Here is a 23117-nt window from a genome sequence, read left to right as displayed (position 1 = left end):
ATTATCATGGTAAACGCACTACTGAGTCCTCAGCAGTTAGCATCTTTCTAATATTTTGGGATACAGGCAGATAGACACAGTTTGAAGAAATGTTGGTACAGCTTAGACAAACAGAAAAGCTGTCCAAATCATAGGTACAAACAGATTTTTCTGGTGCAGTGTAAGCATGCTCCAGCTTTCTTTACGAAGGTCGAATACACAAAGAATGACTACAGCTCCTTCTGTACATAAAGATCATTCTGCCAGGAGCAAGTCCCTTGGTCTGCATCTGAGACACAGGCAAGCCTTTCGAAAGTTGGGCAGTGATCTTCAGTGGTAGAAAGAGAGAGAGTAGGCTTTTATATCCTTGATTGGACTCTTAATAGTTTCCTTGCACAGACTCACATATCACCCTGCATTTGGTTTTTCACTTTCTGTACATTAAATAAACCCCAACAGTAAAATCAGCCCACTCTCAGGAGATAACCCATCTCAGCTTACATGGGTGTTATAGCAATAAGACAATTATTTTGGAAGGACAGAAACTGTCATGTAAAACTAATCCCAAGTCAGGTTTTGCCTTCTGTTTTGTTGACTGACTGGATACCAAGCAAAAATTAATTCCAAATCAAAAATAAGAATAAGTACAGTTTATTATATTACAATGAAGGAAAATAGCATACAACATGATAAAAGGAAACTGTACTAGTTATTATGCACAATATGATAAAAGAGCAATAGAGGCAAAGCATGAAGTCATTACCACAAAGCGTTGCAGAGAGGCTAAGAAAAGGATACATCACCAATTACCACCTTAACGCTATCCAGGCCCACACTGCGGCTGGGAAGCCCCATTGCAGGTGGCACCAGGAGTCTCTCAGTAACTGAGAAAACCCCTATGCAATGCATCCACCTGTAGGTGAGGCTTCTGGTGCAGTCCCAGAGCTCGCCCACCTTTATACTCAGTGGAAAATAAAAATAGTTTACACATTTAGCGTATGTAAACTTTTAAGTTTAGGCTAAGTGCAGGCGTGTACTCTCTCATGATTTGTAAGGTTCACACACACCAGGGACATTGTCCAGATACCCAAGTGTGGTGGAGTTACCATCCTGACACAGCTGTGCACAGTATTTATTGTGTGGATGGTTCTGCTCACGTCATGCTTGTCCAGGGGGCTCAGGACAAACACCACCTGCTCATTAAAGTTGTCCTTGAGCTCCCTGTCCAAGTTAAACAATTCCTAATTAAAGACAAAGATTTTTTTCATAAGCAGCAATCAATTGAATAAATTTTCACCCTACACCTTCCTTGACTATTAGACTAGATATTTTACAAAAATCTAGTAACTTCCATGTAGTTACCTTTTCCTCCCAGTGTGGAACCTGATAAAAATAAAACTGGATTCACCTTTATCAGAAATAAAAGTTTCTCCTCAATGCGTTCAAGGTCAGCACAGCTCCTTTAAAAACTCCTTCTCCCCTTTCTTACCACTATGAGAATGTTACAAGAAGCTCCATCACCCCTCTCCCTACTAACAAAACAGGAGGTGCAACAACATTGTTTGTAACAACTGTTTACCTCTGGCAATCTTAGTATAAGCGATCCACTGATCTGAAAAATGCAGAAGTCACAAACACAGACTAACAATATTAAACCCTCCAAACAGCATGGGTTCCTCAACAGTCACAAGAGTACTGGTAGGATTTTAACTAGCTTTCCCATTCTTCCTGCCTGAAACCATCCTTGCGTCCCTGTAACCATTCTTTTGTACCATGGGAAGATAAAAGAGCACCTGATACAGCAACATCATTTAACTCCCTAAGTTTATATATTGCTACTTACTTTTTTCCTCTCCAAAATAACCCATCTTTGTTTTTTCCTTATATAACAGATCTCTCATTTCTAACTTTGATCATCTTTTTTTCTGCTCCTCCCTTTGTGGTACACCATCAAAGTGTTATCATATTATTCACTGATGCTACAAGAAAGGACAGCACAACTGGTAACAATTAAAAGGCTAAAAATTTGGCATACATTGCTTAGGCAGAAACTGATTAACACAAACAGATAATAGAAATAATTTAAAATCTTAATTCACAGTGACACTTAGAACAGGAAAGAGGCAGATATGAGAAAGGGTTAGACCAAATGTCATTTGGAAAATACACACATGACTAGGCAACATCTGGTGAAGGTACACATGGGAAAAATAAGGGGCTTCGGGTATTTGTTTTATTTTAAATAGAAGTAGTAGATGCAGATGAAGGATATGAAGCTACACATACGTATTCAGAACCACACGCTTCGTACAAGCATTTCCTACCTCAGTAAAAATACATAATTATGACTTGTCAGGATGAAGGGTGCCGAGCAATGAAGACAATAGACACGAGAAAGGTAGCAAATGGGTTGCAAACATCACATGCTCTCTTCATAAGACTGAACTCTCTTCATAAGACTGAAGTTGAAGTCACCGTGTATTTGCCAATAACAGGCTGAAGAAATTACACCATATCCATATTTAAAGTGGTGTCTGCTTTTTTAGCTCCTTCCCCTTATTTCTGGCAGCACTTTCTGCTTTAAAAAAAAAAGGTATTTCCCCCCCCCCCCAGGTAATTCTGTTTAGGCAGTTTCATGTTGATCGTACAAAATACAACATTTTTTGATCATATACTAGATGTGACATTATTTTCTTAATGATAGAAGATGTCAGAGACTATTACTTATTGGTCACTTGTGGAGAGTAACAGTTTCTTACAATAAATAACTTCTAACATTCAGGAGACAACATTATTGTTAAAATCAATAATGGAATAGTTTTTTATTTAAGTATGATTTAGTTAACCAGTCTGCACTGTTACCTATGCACCATACTTTTGCTAAGAAACATCCTGGCCATGATTGCGTATAAACATAATTAAGGATGGGATGAAGGGCTTTCATTCCTTGCAGACAGAAAAAGCTGGCTAGAAACAAATCCTGATTTTTCATAGACTTGCTATGGCAAGAGAGCACTGAATACAACCAAGTTCAGCATCTTTCTACAATTACACTGGGGGAAATCTGCAAATTAGCACATCACAAAGAACAGTCACACACTCCTCCAGACTTTGCTGCTTAAGGGAACATAGAGTGCACCAGTGTGTTTTAAGCTGACGCCCACAGTATTCCCACCTACAAAAAAGGTCCCCTATGAACAGTACAGCCTAAACACTAGTAGGATTATGGAAATGCAAACATGCCTACTAAGAGAATTTTCTTGGGGTTTAAAAAAAGAAAAGATTAAATTGCTTGTACCTGCTACTACTAAAGCCAAGAAGGAACTATCTTGCCACAGGCAATGTTTATGCCTGCAAGTAAATTACTTTACAAACTTGACAAGGGTAGAAACAAAAACTTGAGATTTCTGCTCAAGTGTGTGACTTCATAAAATTCACCACAAACTCTCCAAAATGAGCTTCCCTAAATATCTAGGGGAATCCTGCCTTCCCTGAAGTCAAGAGGTAAAACCAAAACTGTTCCTGAACTCTGGTCTGTCTGTGGGCGGTTATCGGCTTATGAAAAACCAATTAAACATGTCAGTTGTTCTTCAGAAGGGTGTCTATAGACTCTGTGCTGCAGAGAGCCTGGAAGCCTAACAGAGACAAGAATAAGAAACCCAATCTCTGTCAATATACAAGGATAAGCAAAAGCCACCAGAAACTGCAATGGCACAGCTGGGTCTGGACCTTGCTGACAGCCACCATCAGGCAAGACACGCACAGAGAAGTGAGGAATAAAGGAAGCCCAGATGGCTTGCCAACATGTCCCAGCAGGCAGGGAAGCCAAGTAACAGTGAGGCATATGCAAAGGAGAAAGATCATGAGTGAACTTGAGAAGCATGTGCAGGGGAACATCATGTGGTGGCGGTAATGTAGCTGAGAGGCATGGGCAAAAATAGAAGGAGAAAGAGGGGAAAAAAAGGGGGATAAAAACCCCAAACATAAGGACAATAATTTTTAACTAGTGCACATACTGCATTTAGACAGCTAAATACATTATTCAATCCATGTAAGCAATTGTTATAGCTGCAGTGTACCTCAACAGTCAAAAGTAATGACATTTTAACTTAATGTGCTCTTCTAAGATGCTCAAAACCCCCTTAAAAGAGATTTCTGTATCTTAAATAACAAAAAACCCCATAAGAAAATTATACCCCATCACAGTTCTGCTACATAGATGAGTTATACAAAAGTATCAGATTCTTAGAATAAGATTTGAAGCTTCACTCTACCAAAGTCACGTCAAGCAATGTGCCCTGCAACTGCATTACCCTGACTTCTGTGGTGTCAAGCCATAATGGGTTTTTCATCCCACTTTTACCAGTAACATGTTTCAAGTGTTTTAAGTAACATTTTTCCTACAGTATATCACAGCACACTCACTAACTGTCACTTGCCTTATTAAAATAGCTAATCAGAGAGACTAAATACAGCGAAGTCAGACACAGAGAACTGGACATTAGACACACTTTTGTTCTTGGCTATTCACCCTTACTTCTCTAGCAGCTGCAGATACCCAACGACACAAGGATGTCTGACCCCCTCATCAAGCAGATGCCACCAGCAAACCATTCAAGCTACATGAAGGTGCACAGCTCTGCAGCAATCAGCAACTGCTTCACAAGTGGATCAGACATTCCTGCCTCAGGCACCAAGCCAGAAGGCAGTTTAGACAACTGGTATAGACAGCAGCTTCTGCTGTCCAGATCTGCTGTTAAAAAAATGCCAGAGCCTTGAATAATATCTAAGTTACTACAGAAAACCTAGCTAGCATAATAAACAATTTCAACTATGTTCCAGTTACTTCCTTTGCACTTGCTTTTTAGAGTAATCATTTAAATCTACAGCAGTAACTCATCTTCCAATTTAAGAGATACTCAAGACTATTTTTGAAGATTGGTAAGAAAGACGCAATAGATGGCTTCTTACCAGACATGCAGTAGAGACAACATGCTGGAGATTTAAGACTTCCTGAACAAAAAGTTGGGTTTGTTTTTTTTTTTTAAATCCTTTCCCAAAAGTAATTATTTGAATTATTTAAACCCCGGAGTGCCCAGTATTTTTCAGTATATATTTGGAACAAATGCGTGACTGCTGGAGGAATTACCTCCTACACATCTACGCCTACTGATCTACTCACAGTCTTGCTTTCATGCAGAGACTTAATGATAGGGGAAAAAAACCATTTTTTTTCTTCATATCAGATTTTGCTTTGTATTTTAGAACTGAAGTACTTTATTAAGTCTTTTACAAGTAAAACAGAAGATAAATTGTGGTTTGTCATAAGATCTATTATCAGTTTTGAAATGGTCTTTAAATATAAGATACTATATATATACATTAATTGACTAGAGAGCCAAAGTAAACCATTACCATCAACATCAAAATGTTTCTGAGATAAGACTTCCTCTCAAAGATAAGTAACAAGAACTGCTGAGATTTTACTTCTCTGCTAACAATGTGATCTTCAAATATGGATTATTATAGGTTCTCCACTGAAATTACCATTCATATACGTGCACAATACTTTTCAGATACATGATCTGTGGTAACCAGACTGCAGAGGAACTGCTTCCACTGTTCATGTCTGCTCCTTAGCATCCAAATAGGTACCCAACACCTGCTGCTTAAAGAAGAGTGGGTAGGACTTGAAAGGCAAAAGGGAGGATGGCAGAATGGAGTCTTTGTTCGAGGAAGCAGGACCATAGAAGAGGAAGAAAAAAGAATAAAGGATGATGAAGGTATAGCCCTCAGGTAGCTGTGGCAGGGCACTGACAAACAGATGTCTGTAGTTGGTCTATGTACCTATGTGAGCTGTTCATCCACTATCAGCTCTGACTGTTGTCAGTCTCCTCACAGGATTCATTTAGGACTTTCTTTTGACCACTGTGCTCATTACTCAACAAGAAAATCCACAAATTCAACGAAACAGTATATTGACTCATGCCAACCTTCTGGAAGCATTAGGTGAACAGGATCAGCCCAGACTCCATCCACCCCATGGAGGATTGCTCAAACAGAACTTGGAGAAATGACTGAATTCTGCATGGGAAACTCTGCATATCCCAAGAGTTACAAGTTTAAACTTGTCATTGCTGGACCAAACTCACAGAGCCCCATATACAGTAATCACAAAAGCAGCACACAGAATTATCACAGACTTTACATACACTATAATCAAAATCTGGTTTTCTTTTAAAATCTTAATGCTTTCTTTATAATTTCTGCATCAAGAAATATGTTTCAAACTGGAATCAAGAAAATTCAGTGTAAACTTAAATAGTCTTTCAATTCTGTAAATTTAGATAATGAAAACCAGGATACAGTGTAACACAGCAGTGAAGGCAAAATGCTTTACACCTATTTGTTACTCTTTCCTCTATAACTGAAGTTAGGACATTGGTGGAAGCACACTGACATCTGGCAAGTCTGACAAACGCCCTGTAATGGATACTCAGTTCATGGTAGTCTGGCTGTGGACAGAGGATGAATGCTGACATGAGTTTACTGTTCAAACCCTTAAATTAAATGCTATTTACTTCCTAATCTCCACATTCACCGTCTTAACATTTCAAAGCACAAGCAAGGTCTGACCCACTGTTCTGTTTAGCAAAGTAATTTCCCTAAAACACCTGGCTGGTGGCAATGGGCAAATCCACACTGAGTCCCCTTGAAGTTAGTACGATCCTACAAAGCAACAAGCAGTCAACCCACACAGACCAGAGAAAGCTCAGTCGAGACAGAACAAACGCAACTCAGTATGGAAGAGAAGGACAAAGGTAAGAACACTGTAACTACGCAGTGCAGTTATGGAAATCTTCATTGTTCCAAATCTTTTGTAACCCATTTAACATTAACAAGTAAAACCAGCTTGCTTTGACTTCAGCACGAGTCACTGCAGTAGCACAGGACCCTAAAAATATGTTACTAAAGGATACAAGAACTCATAAAAGTGCCCTTACTACAACTGCACTCACACTAGCCTGAAGTCTTGCTCTCCTACTTCCTTCCTCTGATGGTCTCCTGGAGCTGGAGTGAACTTGGCCTCCACATCCTGTGGCAAGGAGAAGGAGAGCTGGTGGAAACGGAACCAAACTCTTCTCTTGGCTCCCGCCAACAACAGATGCTTCTCTCTTTCCCCTGCAAGGAGGCACAGGTTGGAACTAGATGATCTTTAAGGTTCCTTCCAACACAAACCATTCTGTAATTCTACGATGATAAACGGGTCCCAAGTTCAGGCCTTGAGGCTATCATCCTAGAAGGTAGGAAGGAGTCTCAGCCCAAACACACACCACTGCCTCCGCTGCAGAGTGGACTATCCCCATGACAGGTCCTGGTTCTCCAGCAAGAGACAGGACACAAGCCCATTCACAGCCCCTGAAATCCTAATTGCACCTTGATCATAAGAGTCAAGTAGCTTAACTCTGTATTACCCATTTTTGTACATGTAAGGCAGTATTAGACACAGCTTAACAAAAAATGCCAGGATTGTGACAGTGAATTTCAAGACAAAGTTTTAACTAAAGAAAGAACTGTTGTGACCCCTCTTCTACTAGACAGCAGATCATAATAACGCTGGTAATGGCAACACTCATTTTCCAAATTTCCCAAGTTGAGATGTACATGATATATAACCTATTTATCAGGCTCACTGTACATCAAGTATGGTCAGCAACTGCCCTCATCCTGCAAGAGTCTTCTTGTCCACATGTGAAGAAGTGTCTTATAATATGTATTTTTTCCTGTTGTCCAATTTCAAACTACACTTACTGAAAGAACAGCTATAACCACCCATTGCTGCAAGGGTGGGATTATTTTTACTCACATGTAGCCTTCTACAGTAAGCATGTGCAGATGGGGTAGGGCACCACAGGGGTAACAGGACATCACATGGGTAACCCCCCTCCACCTCACACACACCCCAACACAAAAACTAAAACTCATCACTCTGTGCAAGACAAACTGAAATAGTGATGCATTTTGGTTTCTGGGAGTTTTAGGCTTTGCCTCCTATCACAAAAGCATTCCCTCCCAACAAACTAATGAAGAAAGGCAGGCATGCAGGGCAGCCAGCTTCCCTGCCAAAATTCAAGTTTTAATACTTCCTCCTCTATCAATCTTGCTAAAATTTCAAAATCCTTTTGTGCCATCATAGTTATTTAGAATTAATTTATTAAAAGCAAGATAAGGGAGTTTTAAAAGTTTTTGGAGTTTTATCTAAACTTGATATGGAAAACTCCTTTGGCTTAGTGCACTTCCAAAATAGCAAAGCCTAAAATACCTACCTTCATTAATAGCTTTTAACTGTTAGGGCACCAACAGAAAGTTACAGGCAGACACAAGTAAAATACACACAAAATACAATACCTGATCATGTAAGCAAACAGAAATGTAGTTACAGAGACATGAAATCACGGTTTAGCCAAAAAAAAAAAAAAAAAAAAAAAAGAGCAACAGAATAGAGGCTAGAGGATGCAGCTCATCATCTAAGCCAGGCTGGAGGATAAGGAATCCAAGAGAAATTATGAAATTGAAAATGATTTTGTGATGTGAATAACTTCTTTCACTCAAAACCAGGGAAAAATTACACACTTCCACTGAACACACCTACAAAAAGCTCTTTTCCCTTATATTTTTGCCATTTCCCAGTAACAGGCAAAATGTATCTAGAATCATACACACTTTAGAAGGTAGGATGTAATTTACTTTTACCTTGTTTCACTACTTTATTCTGCTCTTGCAGATACAGCCTGAACCTTGTTACTGAAAAAATTACGTATCTCTGTTCATCCTCCAATATACAGAGGAGCAAACACACAATACATATTTTGAGAAATTCTCTTCTAAAAACCATTTTTTAATGAAGATTTATTTTTTTACTCCACATACACAAGTTTTTTGGGTTTATTTAGAAAAAGCAATTTTTAAGACTCAAAGTTAAGTGCCTAAGTTCACTCCAAGAAACCTGCATAAATTAGCTAAGTCTCAAGTTCTGAAGAGTCACTGGGCTCCACATACTTACTGAAAAATGACTGTGAAGAAATGTGGTCATAATTACATATTTTATTCTCAGTTCTGTGAGAGGGAATGTTATTGTAATGTAAACAGGAGAATAGCCCCAGAAACAATATTATTTCTATTGATATTAGAATTTCATATTTATATATTCCCCACTAAACAATTAATTATTCTGAAGCTACCCAACATCTGTTCTTAATCCCACTTAAAACAGCTTCACAAAATAAAGGCTTTGCAGCTAAGCCTCATTAATTCTCTCAGGAAAAAGCACATTTGTTTTGGGGGTTGGGCTTTTGTTGTTGACAGGTAAGGAAAGCGCTATTCATGTTTTCTTCACCAGAGAGGAGTGTATGTTTTGTAAACCTGTTTGCACATTTCCTCAATAACAATGCAAGATGTAGCCATCTGGGAAACTACCAAAAAGGCATGGTTGAGAGAAAAGTCAAAGAGCAGCAACGTTATTAGCCAAGCAAATAGTAGTCGGAGAGTGAAGAGATTATAAAGCTACACTAAGTGTGAACATTTAAGACCTTCATGAAAAGAAGTCCCAAACTACGATCAGTGCAGAAAACATGCAAAACTCTAATCACTGTGCATAAAATCAGTGAAGATGAAAGTAACGCTTTTCAGTCACTGCTTTACCACCTCACAAATTCAGCTTTAAGGCACCCAATATCAAACCAGCATCTGTAGCTGCAAGGGAGAACATACTTCCCCCCCAAGGCAGGGCTGCAGTCTTCTTGCAACAGAGATGAAAATCCAGTCTCCCATTTGGAGATCTTGAGTAACTGTATACACATATATACATATAGGTGCTGTGGATCCTTATGAAATCTACCAGTGACAAATGTGTAAAACGTAGCTTTAAGATGAGGGGTGTAACGTAAAAGGAAACTGAGTTGTGAGGCGAAACCCACAGCAGGCTGGCAGGGTCCACCAGGACCAATGATGCCTGGGTAAAGTTGTGGCAAGACGAAAGAGGAACTGACTTAAGGGGCCACGTGATACCAATACCACTGACACAAGCCCAAGATGTGGCAGATCAAGTTTGGAGAAGTTCATTCCAAAACCTTGAAGACCACCTATTTGCAGAGCCAGACAAAATCAGCAAAAAGAGAAGAACCCTTTGCTGCGTGCTCAAAGCAGATATGCATGTAGATGCTGGTCCTGAGAGGATGATGCTTAGCCCCCATCACCAATGTGGAAACCTTCCCCCTGTCCCCAGCCTGTCAGTCAGCCTGGTTTCAGCTGGGACAGTTAATTTTCTTCTTAGTAGTTGGTGCACGTGCACGGCTGTGGTTTGGGTTTGGTGTGAGAACAAAGTTGATAACATACTGATGGTTTTGGCTGTTCCTAGGTAATGTCTGTACCAAGTCAAAGACTTTCACTTTCTCGGGCCCTGCTAGCCAGAGGGCTGGAGGGGCACAAGAAATTGGAAGCAGGGGGGACAGTCAGGACACAGCTGACCCAAGCTAGCCAAAGGGATATTCCATACCATATAACGTCATGCCAAGTACACACAAGCTGGGGGAAGGAGGAGGAAGCGGGGAACATTCGTAGTTACGGCGTTTGCCCTCCCAAGTAACCATGATGCATGATGGAGCCCTGCTTTCCTGGAGATGGCTGAACACCTGCCTGCTGGTAGAAAGTAGTGAATGAATGAATTGCTTTGCTTGGGTGTGTGGCTTTTGCCTTACCTATTAAACTGTTTTTATCCTGAACCCATGAATTTTCTCACTCTATTCTTCCAATTCTCTCCCCTATCCTGACATTGAGGAAGCGAGTGAGCAGCTGTGTGGTGCTTAGTTGCTGGCTGGGGTTAAAGCACGACACAGTGCATGGAAGTACGACTTCTCTTGTCCTGCAATGTGACAAAAAGGTAGCAGCTTTGCAGTACTTCATCAACAACTGCGTAAATGAGCTACTGAGGTTTGTGTCTGTAAAATTGGTTCTGCTTTTTGTTAGCTTTGATACTGTTTGCCTATCATCACTAATGCCACAATTAATAATAGTTGGAATATTGTAGTATAATAATAAATGATGGTGTAACTCAATATCGATTGTCATCCAGTTGCGCCACTGATCTCGGTACAAACCCATGCGCAAGTCCCAGAGCCACAAATGCCCTGTGGCACAGGTCAGTGCACCAGCCTCTGGAGTACACTCAGCTACTGGATTTTCAGACTCTGTGTTAATGAAGCTACAACCTGTTTTTTGAATTCTACAAACTGCCTCTACCCTCCTCCACCTGTTGGAACAAAAACCTCTACGGCCAGGGTATTTACTTGTGATGTGGAAAAGCTGAATTCAACTTCTTCCCAAAGCAGCCTTAAGAACTGACTGAACATGGCTTAACTACCTCTCGATGTCTTAAAAGCTCTAACTTTACTCATTTCTGAAAAACTGGAAATATAAAATCAAGGAACATGCCACCCACTCCAATACAGCCTTACTGCCATACTACAGCAACCCTCCCAAAACACCAGCACTGCAAGCATTACAGTCCACTCTTGCCAGGAAAACAGAGTACACAGAGAGACAAATATCAGGTAACTTTTCTCCAGCTCTTCCCATTAACAGATTTCAAAACACATTCATGAAGGATGCTGGTATTATTCTTTTCCTCTGTTACAACAGGATTCTAGTCTAAGTTGATAGTAGTAGACAGGATCTGCCTCTCCAGAACGCCAAGGCTGTGGTTCTCAGAGGAGCAATGCAATGATGGAGACCTTCCTTCTCTCCTTCCAACCACACTAATTCCTCTCCACTCCCAGACACACATTATTATCTTGTGCTGGCTTTGGCAACTGGCAGGCCCTTCTGTAAACCAGTCCAGCTCACTAAACTACCAGATAATCAATCTAGCAAAAATACAAGTAATGGTTTTCCTCAGCCACTCACTATTAGGCTGGTTTAGGCTTCTGTGAAAACAGCTTACCTCTGTGCACACACAAGCCTGGGACTGCAGATGTTCTTCACTTTGGCCAAGCCTTTTGAAATCCCAGGGACCGCTGTCATAAACAGTAAAATTCAGTGGCAAAACACCCTTCTGCACTTTATTGATCTCACAACCACAAATTAATTATACAAAGCCTTCAAGAGACCTTGGCATAAGGAATATTTTCAACACTACTACAGCTGTGCCTCTACCATTTTGCACAGCTGCATGTAACAGCTGGACTGCAAGAAAATAAATACTGAAATTCAAAATTTCAGCACAAACCATGATATATTTTTAGTCTCTCTTCATACGCACTGTTATAGTTCTGTAAATTCTGAATTTGGTAGGCACCACTCAACCAACTTATCTGACTTCTAGAGTAACAAAAGCAAGAAAGCTTCATTCACTTGCTCTTATATTAACCCAAATAACCTTAATTGTATTTTCCACTAAAAAAATAAGCAGTCTTGATCTGAAGACAAAGAGAATTATATCTGCTACTTCCTACGTAGTTTAACAGCATAATTCGACAAAATCTTTTAGGAGCATAGGCAAACTTTTTCATCTGAGTCAAGGTAGCAAAACTGTTTATAATGTATCACAGTGAAAATTACTTGAATTAAAAATCCCTCTTCTCCCTGCATCCACTTCCCAATCCAGTTCGCCATGCAGCCACTTAGGTGGGTGTACTACTACTGTATGTTTTGTCAGAGCCAAAGGCAGCACTGTATAGATGCCACTTGTCACTAAGTCTCAGAAGCAGGGAAGTTTGGGGGTTCCTTTTGGGAGACAGGAGGGGGAAGAAGAGGGACTACTTAAAATATGTCCTCTGCCAGTTTCCTCCATTTCTTAAAATCCCTATTTGAACAACTACTCCCTATCCAACAGGATGTTTTAGACAGACTTCAAAGGGATGAAAAAGAACTGAAGATCTGTATCGTCTCCTACAGCTCACATCTGACACCCTCCCTTCTATGCCACATCTCCCAGCACATATGTGGTTTTATGCTGTTTATACATCCCACTATCCACCGAAAAAACAAAACATTGTAATAAATGTTACAGCATTCCCTCTGCCAGATCACTGGCCCAACACAGGCATCAGTTCCACTCTGTTTTGTTCTGGGGAAGCCAAGGAAAGCAGAAAACTGGATAGATACAAATAATACATTTTCCCCTTCTAAAATGGAAAAGGACATTATCATCAAAATCCAGAATTCCACCTCTACATCAAGGCAGGACACAGAAATGGAGATCCTGTGTATACCTAATCTAGACATACTTTTTAGTATCAAAACAGTGTCAGAAATTGATGAAAAGGAGTATTTTACTTAGCTGCTTGTGACAGCATCAGCTCAACAAGAGGATTTCTTCTACCCCTCCACATGGAAAGCTGTTAATTAACTAATGAACACAGATTAGCGTAACGATAAGACTCTTAGGAAGCATGTTGAAGAGAAGACAGCAGTAGGTAGTGCCTGAAGAAGAATTAACCAGATGGAGTTACAGACTAATGAAGCTCCCCAGTGGACAAATCTAGGAGCAGACACAGTATTTTCATTCACATAATACAGAAATTTGCCAATGCAACAATGACATGTCAAATGAGCGTGAATCATCTTGATTCAAAAAGATGAATACTCTCTCTGTGAAACAGTCGGGGTAAATAAACTCCAAGCATGAAGAATCCCACTCATCAGATGCTATGTTTACTTTTCAGAGGTACCAGAATCTGTATCAATCCTCACATCCCTATTCTCAACTCCTCACCCTTAGTACTGTGTGCTTAGGGTATGGTCCATGCACATTTGTTCTCAGCTTCCAGGTAAAAGCTTCATTAGCATGCCGTACACTGCACATACTTACCTCCCAAGCTGTAACCTGAACCGTGTGCCTGTAAAATGCACCAACCATACCAGTTCTTAAGCAAAAGGAGGAAAAACTACACATACACATGATGGACTCTAAGTTACTTAGTACCACTCCAGAAAAAGATCTATATGGCTTGGGTATAATCCTCTGAAAACATCACCTTGCTGCTCTGAAGTAATAAAGGAAAGCACAATGTAAGTACTATTAGGAAAGGAATACAGAAGACTACCAGAAATTTAAAACCATATAAAATCCTCAAGTACCCACATCACAAAAGAATGCAGTTATGGTCAGTCCATCTCAAAAACAGCACCGTAAATCTAAAGAGCTACAGAGTACAGGGATGATTAGACGTATAGGGAATCTCCCATACGAAAAACTGACAAGACCCTCAGTTTAGCCAACAGGTGATGGGAGGATGAAGTATGATAGAGAGCTATAAAGGTCACAAAGGATACCACGTAAGAAAAATCAGAACAATTATCAGGTATTTCTTGTAATTCAAGAATGAATGAAAAGATCAACCAGCAGGCTTCTCTCAAATAACATAATGTTGGTTTTTTTCCTAAAACCACCTGTCTGGTGAAACTCATTACTACCAGACAAGTATAATTTAAAAACTAAGAAAATGAAAAATATAAATGCATTCCAAAAACAACGGGACACATTAGTGGAAGAAAAGTTAATCAAAAATCATTAAACACAACGTTGCTACCTCAAGCTCTTGAAATTGCTAATTCAAATAAGGTAAAGTATATACTAGTGAAAGGATTATCCTTATTTTTCAGACCCTTTCTCTAAATTGGCAGCTAGAGGCCATCACTGGAAACAGATCTCAGCTAGGCAGAGGTTTGGTCTAATCCAGCCATAATATAGCACACATCCAGTTTGTTTTGCTGGGTGATGACATGGAGGACTACAACAAATCTCAGCACTGGAATGATTCACTTGTCTGATTTCTCCACCCCTACCGTTTGTCATGCTTCCCAGTCTGAAAAACTGCCCCGCAATGACGACAGGTTGCAATGAGAAATTGAGCTTCCTCATGGAAGGAGGGCTGTCATGGTCCTGAACTCCAAGAAAGGCAAGTTAAAAAAAGCCAACCATACAAACTGTCAGAGTAGATGATAGAAATAATTTGGCCTTGGATTTTAAGGATACTAATATGCTCCCTTATGCTCTTATTCTATAAGCTTATTTCAACATTTGAAAGAGAAGTTTGCTTGACCATTGCCAGACTGCCCAACTTTAGCCTGAAACTTCCCTCAGAAGGGCAGGATAAGTCACAAACAAAGCAGTACCCCAAAAAGATAGTCATGTGTGCACCCCCACTACCTCCAAAACAGACCACAGTGAAATGAGAACATTTACAAACTTTTAAAGAAGGAAGTGTTCCGCAGAAGCCTTTGCTCAAATTTTCTTGAACCTGGTAATGCTACACAGACCCATACCACACAGAATAGCTTAGGACGACAGGGACCTCTGAACTTCAGTTTGCTCAATCTCCTGCCCAGAACAGAACTTTATTTAAAGTTAGATCAGGTTGTTCAGGACATTGTTCAGTCAAGTTTTAAGTATCTCCAAAGATGGGAGATCCCATAGTCTCTCCAGGTAGCCTGCTCCACTGCCTTCACCAAACCACACTCACTGTGGGGTTTTTTTTGCCTTCTCTCCAGATGCAATTTCCCTTTCTGAAACTTGTAAACTCTTATCTTTTCAATCTTTTCATTGTGCTGCTCTAAGAAAAGTCTAATATCAAGAAAGCCTGAGTTAGCAAGTAAATTGTACAGTGAAGGTATATGATACACTTGAGCCAACCTAACAGCTCACAGAGGCAGACCAGCCCTGTACACGTCCAACAATCTAATTTCAGCTCCCCCCCATGCCAGCTCTGCAACCTAAATGTCTGCACAGATAGTCAATTCATCTTGCTAACCTGACAGAAATCCATTCCCTTGTTTAATTCCTATGTCATCTCAGCAATATTAATATGTTCAGCACAGGGTCACAAAGGAGAAAGTGGTGCTGCAGGTAGGAACAGAGCATCCTTTTTCGGAGGCAGGTGGGGTGAACAAGCTATAACCTGTGAATTTACATTTAGGTGTTACAGAACATCATATGCTAAAAAAATTCAACCTGCTTTCATAAGCTCTCAGCAATAACTAAACAGTCTTACACATGCTTCCTACTTCATTCTGTCACCTATAGCATGACATTTACATTTCTCCCCTTAATAATACTACCTATATCTTTTCTCATCCATGAAGACAGTTATTAAAACAGTGCTTACTGACGGTAATTATATTTGGTATTAATTACCACCTGAGCTAAACGGAACATAATAGATAGGAATCATACACATTTGGTTATGGGAAGCCATGCCAGCTGGAACAGATGCTGGTGTATGGTCTTCACCAAGCCAAAGTCACAGAGGTCAAAAGGTATATATACCGGCCTGTGGCACTGAAAAACCACACAGCATTCTGCACTTTTAAGTTACAAAGCTCTATGGGGACCTTACTTAAAGTAAACAGCATTTAGCTTTGTTAGAAAGGAATTAAGCACCCAAAACCCACATACTTTTTCATATAGCAAATACTCTTACCCACACCAAAGCAAATCGTCACAGAATCAGCATTCAAAGTCCTATTTGGCAGCTAATGACAACTCAATTTCAACTTTTGTAACAACTCTTCGACTGACACCAGATTTCAATTGTTTTCCAAGCTAAGCCTTTTGAACATGGCCTACCTAGAACCTGTTGAAAGGCACTATTGGTAACAAAGGAAAAGCATTATACACAGCTGTAGAGGAGCTCGGTGAAAGAACAGATTGAATCTTCCCAGTTTTCATACACTGCATGCCGTGGTTTGTTAAGTCCATACAGATCACCAGTTTATGAGTTCAGAACTAACATACCTCTTCTCTGACATATAAAAGTAGTTTTCTAAAGGTAAAACTCAGCTAACCCAGATCAATTAAAAAAAATTATGAAAATACTTATCAAAGATTTAGAGAACCCCTGGCCATCCATACTTACCCCCAAGGAATATTAAACAAACACATTCAGGTTTTTTGTATTAGCATGTCTGAATTCTAGTCCATTATCCTCCCCAAGGCTCAATATTTCAATTTGAAATCAAGACAAGTAACACATAAACCACCACCACTTCCTGCTCCATCCTCAGACACTTTGTAACACCTTTGAAGCCTCCCTAGCCAACAGTATTCTGCAAGGATTGCTACTGTCTCAGCTGCCACAGACTGCCACAAGAAAACCTTGCTGAATCCCTCCACAGCTCCCTGCCTAGTTAAAACTTGCTGCCATCTATTGTCAGACCATTCACAGCTCTGCCCTTTTCCATCACTTCAGGTATGGCTCCACTGCAAGGCACCAGCCTCTACTCATGACCTCCATTACTAGCACCGGGTTCACCACCCTCCCCCAAATCCTCAGATTTTTACATAAATACCTTTCTAAGCAATCCCACCAGTTTGCTTGATCAGTTCACATCTCCTAGCTGCCACACACAGTTACTTCCTGCCCTCATGCCCAAGTAGATCTTATACCAGATTTTACCAAACATGTGGTCCTACGGTTAAAGTAAATTAAGGTCATTACTGTCCAGGGGCAGTCCTGAAACACAATTTCAGCCCTTGTTTTTCCACAGTTGCTAGTAAGAAAGAGAGCAGTAAGTAAGGAATGGAGTGCACAACCCTTTCAGTCTCTGAGGTCTCACCTCCACCTTTGAAAAGCTCCCAGCAACCTGCACTCCTCCTCTCCTCCATCACTCCAAAGACTTCATGATTTTTGAGAAGAAACACAAAGCAACAACGCTAAACAATTCTCGCAGCTCTTCTACAGCCAGCCCAGTTTAAAGCCTGAGTCCTTGGCCTCACAAACAGCTTTAGTAAATATCTCTCGTTTATTCAGCTTCCTCAGGAAAAGCCTTATTATTAACTAATTCTTGTCAGTTCGGTGCTGTCTATGAAACTTCCAAGAGCAGCTGCAGAAAAGAAAAATGAACAAAAAAAAGGTAATGACCACAACGAGTCAGCTTCCATACTGTCAGAGGCTGGAGGGAGACAGCAAGCTAGAAATTCAACGAGGGCCCTAACAGCCATGTGCCTGCAGACCTGAGACATATTGTTACCATCAAGTTTAGCACCTGTTCTTCAACAGAAGCACAAACCTTACCATAAGAGGCTTGCATCTTTTCACATCATTTAACTTGTTATTTGCTTTAACTCCACATTAAGTTGCATCTCCCTCTCTATGATAGCAGGGCTACTACACTAGGGAAATTATGCCAAAGCAAGTAAGGTTAAGTTTTCTAGCACAGATACAAAACTTCGGAGATGCCACTTCACGTGTTATCAGTTCGATACTGAAAACTACCTAACCACCAGCTTCCTTCCACATATGTGTTCTGTCTCAATACTACTTATTACATATTTCCCCTAAGCAGTCAAACACTTCTGGTAAATATAGCTACTGTTATTTTTAAAACTGAGATACACAGACATTACGAGACCATCCAATAGTCTATACAGTTAGGTTTTGCAAAGGCATCCGTGAATCAAGTGTGGCTCAAAGCTTAAAATGCATCACTGTTCACATACTTTGACAAGTTTTTTTCTAAAAGCATTATGCTTACTGCTAAGCTATCTACCTTTGCTTTCCTGTTTGAAAACACAGTCAACGTTTTTCAGGCTTTGATTTCACAAGGAATAACACATTTTGATGAGGACACCTGCAAGCAAAGCTAGTCACCTGTTGCTCTGCGGCTAGGCCGCCGCCACAGGCAGACATTAAACCATCACCATTCAGGCTCTGGACATTGATCAATTATTGATACCAGGCAAACTCTGCTACCATTTGCTTGGTTCTTTTGAAATCCCTTTAATATCAACAGCTTACAAACTTTACTTCTGTTGGAATCACGTCTCAGTATGATAAGTTTTGCGGGAAGGGCTTTGGGCCAGACAATTTTAGAAGACCTGCAAGCAAGATGCATAAACGACGCGGGCCAACATACAGCTTTTTCATCCAAACGAACAGAAAACTTTTGCAAGGACCCATGACTGGGATGTTTCCACACCCGACGGCCGCTGCGTTTTTGATCTCTCCCGTAGGGACTTTCTTTTCCATGCAGTCAGGGAAAACAACGCACAAGGCACCGGCAGCGAATCGGCAACGGAGAGGCGAGGGCGAAGCACGGCTGATGGCCCCGCTACAGCGCGGCAGCACCGCGACCCGCCAGCGGCTCCGCGCTCCCCCGCGGGAAGGAAAACTCTGGAAGCGAGCGCCGCCCGGCCCGCTGCGCTTCCCCGCGCTGCCGGGGGGCCCCTCGCCCCGGGCACGACCCCCGCCAAACGCCGCGGAGGGGCCCCGGGGCCCGGCCCCCGCCGCCGGGAGGGAGAGCCGCTCGCTGGCAACTTCAGCGAGGGTTTCCGCGGCGGACAATGGCGGTGCGGGGGGCTGGGGGGCGTGAGGGGACGTTGGCGCCCCGCCGGGGCGGGAAGCTGGGGGCGCGGGCAGCCGGCAGCCCGCCCACGGCGGGGGAGAGCGGGCGGCACATGGAAGACCGGCGCGGCGTGCGCGGCGGGGGCCGACCCCGGCTGCGGGCTGACAGGGACGAGCCGGCGCGGCGGCGGCGCGGAGGGGGAGGCCGGCCAGGGAGCGGGAGGAGGCGGGGAGGGGGCGGCAGAGGTGCCGCGCCCCGGCGGGCTGCGCCCCGAGCCCCGCGCCTGAGGGGCGAGGGCGGCGGGAGGCTGCGCGGGCGGCGGGAGCGCAGGCGAGGAGGGGGACCCAGGGGAACGGCAGGCGCAGCGCGGCGCGGCACGGCCCTCCCCCCCAGCTCCGCCGCCTCACCATCAGCACTTTGGCCGCGTTCTCCAGCTGGGCGATCACCTCGGGGGCCCCCCCCCGCCGCCGCGGCCGCCGCCATCATGGTCTCTCTTCAATGACGCGCCATGCGCTGCATTCTGGGACGAGGCAGCCGCGCAGCCAATCCGGGGCGCGGCGCGGCGCGGCCCGGCCCCGGCGCGGAGGCGAAGCGGCGGCGTCTCCGCAGCGTGACCGCCGGCCGCCAGCCAGGGGGGCCGCCGGAGACAGCCCCCACCCGCCTCGCGCCTCCCGCCCGGCCCCTCCCGCCGACCAACCGCCCCGCCTCCGGGGCGGGCCCGGCGTGGCGCGCGGAGCCCCCGGGCGGGGCCGGCGCCGGTTCGAGGCCGCCGCACCTGCCGCGGCCGCCGCTGCCGGGCCTCGGGGCGGGGGCGGGGCCTGCCCGGGCGCTGTCCCACTCCGCCGCCTGCCCAGCGCGGGAACCCGGGCGGGAGCGGGGCGCCGGGCGGCGCTTGCAGCGTTTGGGGGGTGAGAGGGATGCGGGTTTGACGCGCAGCTCAGAAGGTTGCGGGGAGCGGGGGCGGGGGCCAGCGTCTTTGCGAACGGCGCTGCTTTACGGCAGACTGAAAAACAGCCAAGGTTTAAAACTCATCTAAACCGCTTTTTTTTTTTTTTTTTTTTTTTTTAAGATTCCACGTAACTCCATCAGGAGCTCACTTCACGTTATGGATGCGAGTTACGAGACAGCATCGCCTTCAAAACATGTGCTGGGCAGAACATGGCTGTGCACCCGTAGGAGCAAAAGGGTTCACTGGCATTCCGATCTGGTTTAGGGGTTTGCCTTTTAAACAAACCTGGTGGTTTCCACTTTGGTTTGCACGCTGGAGGAGGCTTGCAGCTTTGATACCTTCAGGTGAAACTAAATTGCAAGATCTGCAGCTGCCAAGGAGTGTTCAGGGCACAGAACCAGGCTAGATCCCCTTCAGAGTCTGCCCCCCCCAGTGCAGGCTGCTTAGCACCGTCAGCGGTTTCAGATACCACTAGATCACTCTACTCTTAACTGCAGTCAGGTATTTCCAACCGTGGTTCAACCATCCTCCCAACTTTCAGAAGACCTTAGCTGAGCTCCAGCGCTGAACTTACACAAAGTTTGGAACCTAACGGCTAACTGGGCAAGCCGATGCCAGCCTTGAATGCTCACAGACTGTTCTCACAAAGGGCGTTTAAATCTGCAATGTTTCCATGCAGTGATATGGTGTGATAGCCAAAGGCAGAAGAAAGTGTCAAGGAAATGAGATGACAGCAAGACAGACATCTTTCCTATTCAAAAGAAGAATGCAAGTGTTTTTCCCCAAAGAAATGACAGCTTTCAGTGCTGAACAGGGGGCATGGCAGTGCTCGCTACCAGCCGATATCAGAAGTAGCAATAGCACCATGTAGAGGATCGATCTTTGTGGTTTACGTAGGAGGTAAATGCTGGAACATTGAATGTATTTCAGGGTAACATTCAGCTTCACAGTTGAGGAACGTGGGGAGATCAGCAGGGCTGCCCTGAAAGGAGAGATAAACCTTCTCTCACAAACAGCTGTTTACCTGGTGTGCAAAGAACCACTCTCACACACAGAGCTGAGATATCATTTATTGTGTCTGCGCAGAGATGGGTGCTAGGTGGTAAATCTACAAAGCTAGCACACCTCTGAACACATAATAAAACATTTCATACACTTTGAATAATTGTTTACAATTAAATTCAGTCACACTTAATTCTCATGAGTTCTTACAAGTCTAGTCTCCATTTAAAGGTGCAACATTTTTTTTTTTTTCACTGTATATGCTCTTGGGGAGGGGGCTTTCTTTTAATATCCTAATTGAATAGTTCACACATAGTTCAAGTAATTTTCTGTTTGCTTTCAGTAACCCTTTGGTTCTACTTGAGCATATTTTGTTGTGTCCCAGCTTGACATATTTATGGTATCTATTCCTTCTCCCAAGGCCATGTCTTGTTAACTATTTGTAACATCTGTTTTTCAAATTATTTCTTGTTTTTCATTATAAATATTTACATACTTTGTCTAAATTTCAAGTCTGATCTAATACTGAGCTAGTTGACTGCATAAGGAAAATTGAACCAATGATCAGAGATGGAGGAGTTCGAAGACAGTGGAAGTGTGACAGCACACTTAAGTCCTGAACTGTGTTTATTGGGCCAACAGTGCAATGTACAATGAGTCTTACTCTAAAGAACAGCAAAACAAGAGCTAAAGACTTAGAACTTTTTGTACAAAGAGGTAATATGAAAAAAAACCCCACCCCTGAAGAGTATGAAAAATGCTATTTTAAAAAAATCTGTGTTTAGTAAAGGACTACTTCAGTTGAGTATTTCTGTACTTCTAGCTTGTATTCAAAATTAGATTCTTCAACAACTTCTGAGGCACGCTCAAAGGTTTTTCATTCTTCTGTGGCCTGGGATCAATAGAAATAGAATAGCGTTGTTTGGGGTGGGAGTGGGCAGGGGCAGCACTCAAGAGGTCTCTATAACCTTCTTCTTCAACCTTCTCACCAAGTTGCTCAGGGCTTTGTCCTCGCAAGAATGGAGAGCGCGCAACTTATCTGGGTAACCTGTGCCAATACTTGATAGTTGTCATGGTGATTTTTTTCCCCTTTGAATCAGAACCTCCCCATGTGACTATTGCCTCTCATCCTACTGCTGTGTACCTCAGTAGAGAGTGTTTCTCTATCTTCTTGATTATCTCAGGTACTGGAAAGAAGCTCTTGCATTCCCTTTCAAGCCTTCTGACTGAATGCAGTTCCCTCAGCTTCTCCTCAAAGGGCATGAGCTCCTACCTCCTCACCATCTTGATTGCCCACAGCTGCACTCACTGCAATTTGTCAACTTCTTTCTCATACCAGGGGACCTGAAGTGTCATGTGGTTTTCCAGATGTGATGTAACAAGTGCTGAATAAAGAGGACTAGTAATTCTCTTGGTCTGCTGGCTTCATGCCTGTAAAAAACCCAGAATGTCTTTATAAAAAGTAGTCTTGCTCACTGCTGTCATGTTCTACTTGCTTATGTTTAGCTTGGTATTTGTCAGGGCCAAGGAAAGCACACAACTGGACCTTAATTGCCCTAACACCTTCACCTGGGACTTTTGCATGTGCAGTACTGTAAGACTGATTACCTGTGCCCGGTCCTTTCTTCTGTTGTCTTGGCTTATCAGTTGGCCTTCCTGGGTGGACCTATGTAATATATAGCCTTGCGTCCAACCCTATCTCCTGCATGGACCTTGTCTCTGACTCATGTCTTCTGCTGTTCCTGGCTGGACTTTCTGGCTGGGCCCTGGACATGACTCATTATCTTGCCTTGTCTTGGACTGTCAAGGAGACCTGCCACCAACCCAGCCCTGCCCAAATCTTATG

At 42.9% G+C, this 23117-nt stretch overlaps 1 protein-coding gene across 1 annotated transcript in view; it reads right to left on the bottom strand.

Annotated features, from left to right (window-relative positions):
- Positions 1–19959, bottom strand: part of XPO4 (exportin 4) — an 82574-nt gene extending 62615 nt beyond the window's left edge. Inside the window, exon 1 of the mRNA XM_055802002.1 lies at positions 19728–19959. Within this exon, the coding sequence (XP_055657977.1) occupies positions 19728–19730 (3 nt within the window). The 5' untranslated portion in view covers positions 19731–19959. The remainder of the gene's footprint in view (positions 1–19727) is intronic.
- Between the last annotated feature and the right edge of the window lie 3158 nt (positions 19960–23117).

This window comes from Falco peregrinus, chromosome 4, assembly GCF_023634155.1.
Source record: "Falco peregrinus isolate bFalPer1 chromosome 4, bFalPer1.pri, whole genome shotgun sequence".
Taxonomy (NCBI): Eukaryota; Metazoa; Chordata; class Aves; order Falconiformes; family Falconidae; genus Falco; species Falco peregrinus.
The sequence above is the reverse complement of the archived record's forward strand: the minus strand, read 5'-3'. Positions and strand labels throughout refer to the sequence as shown.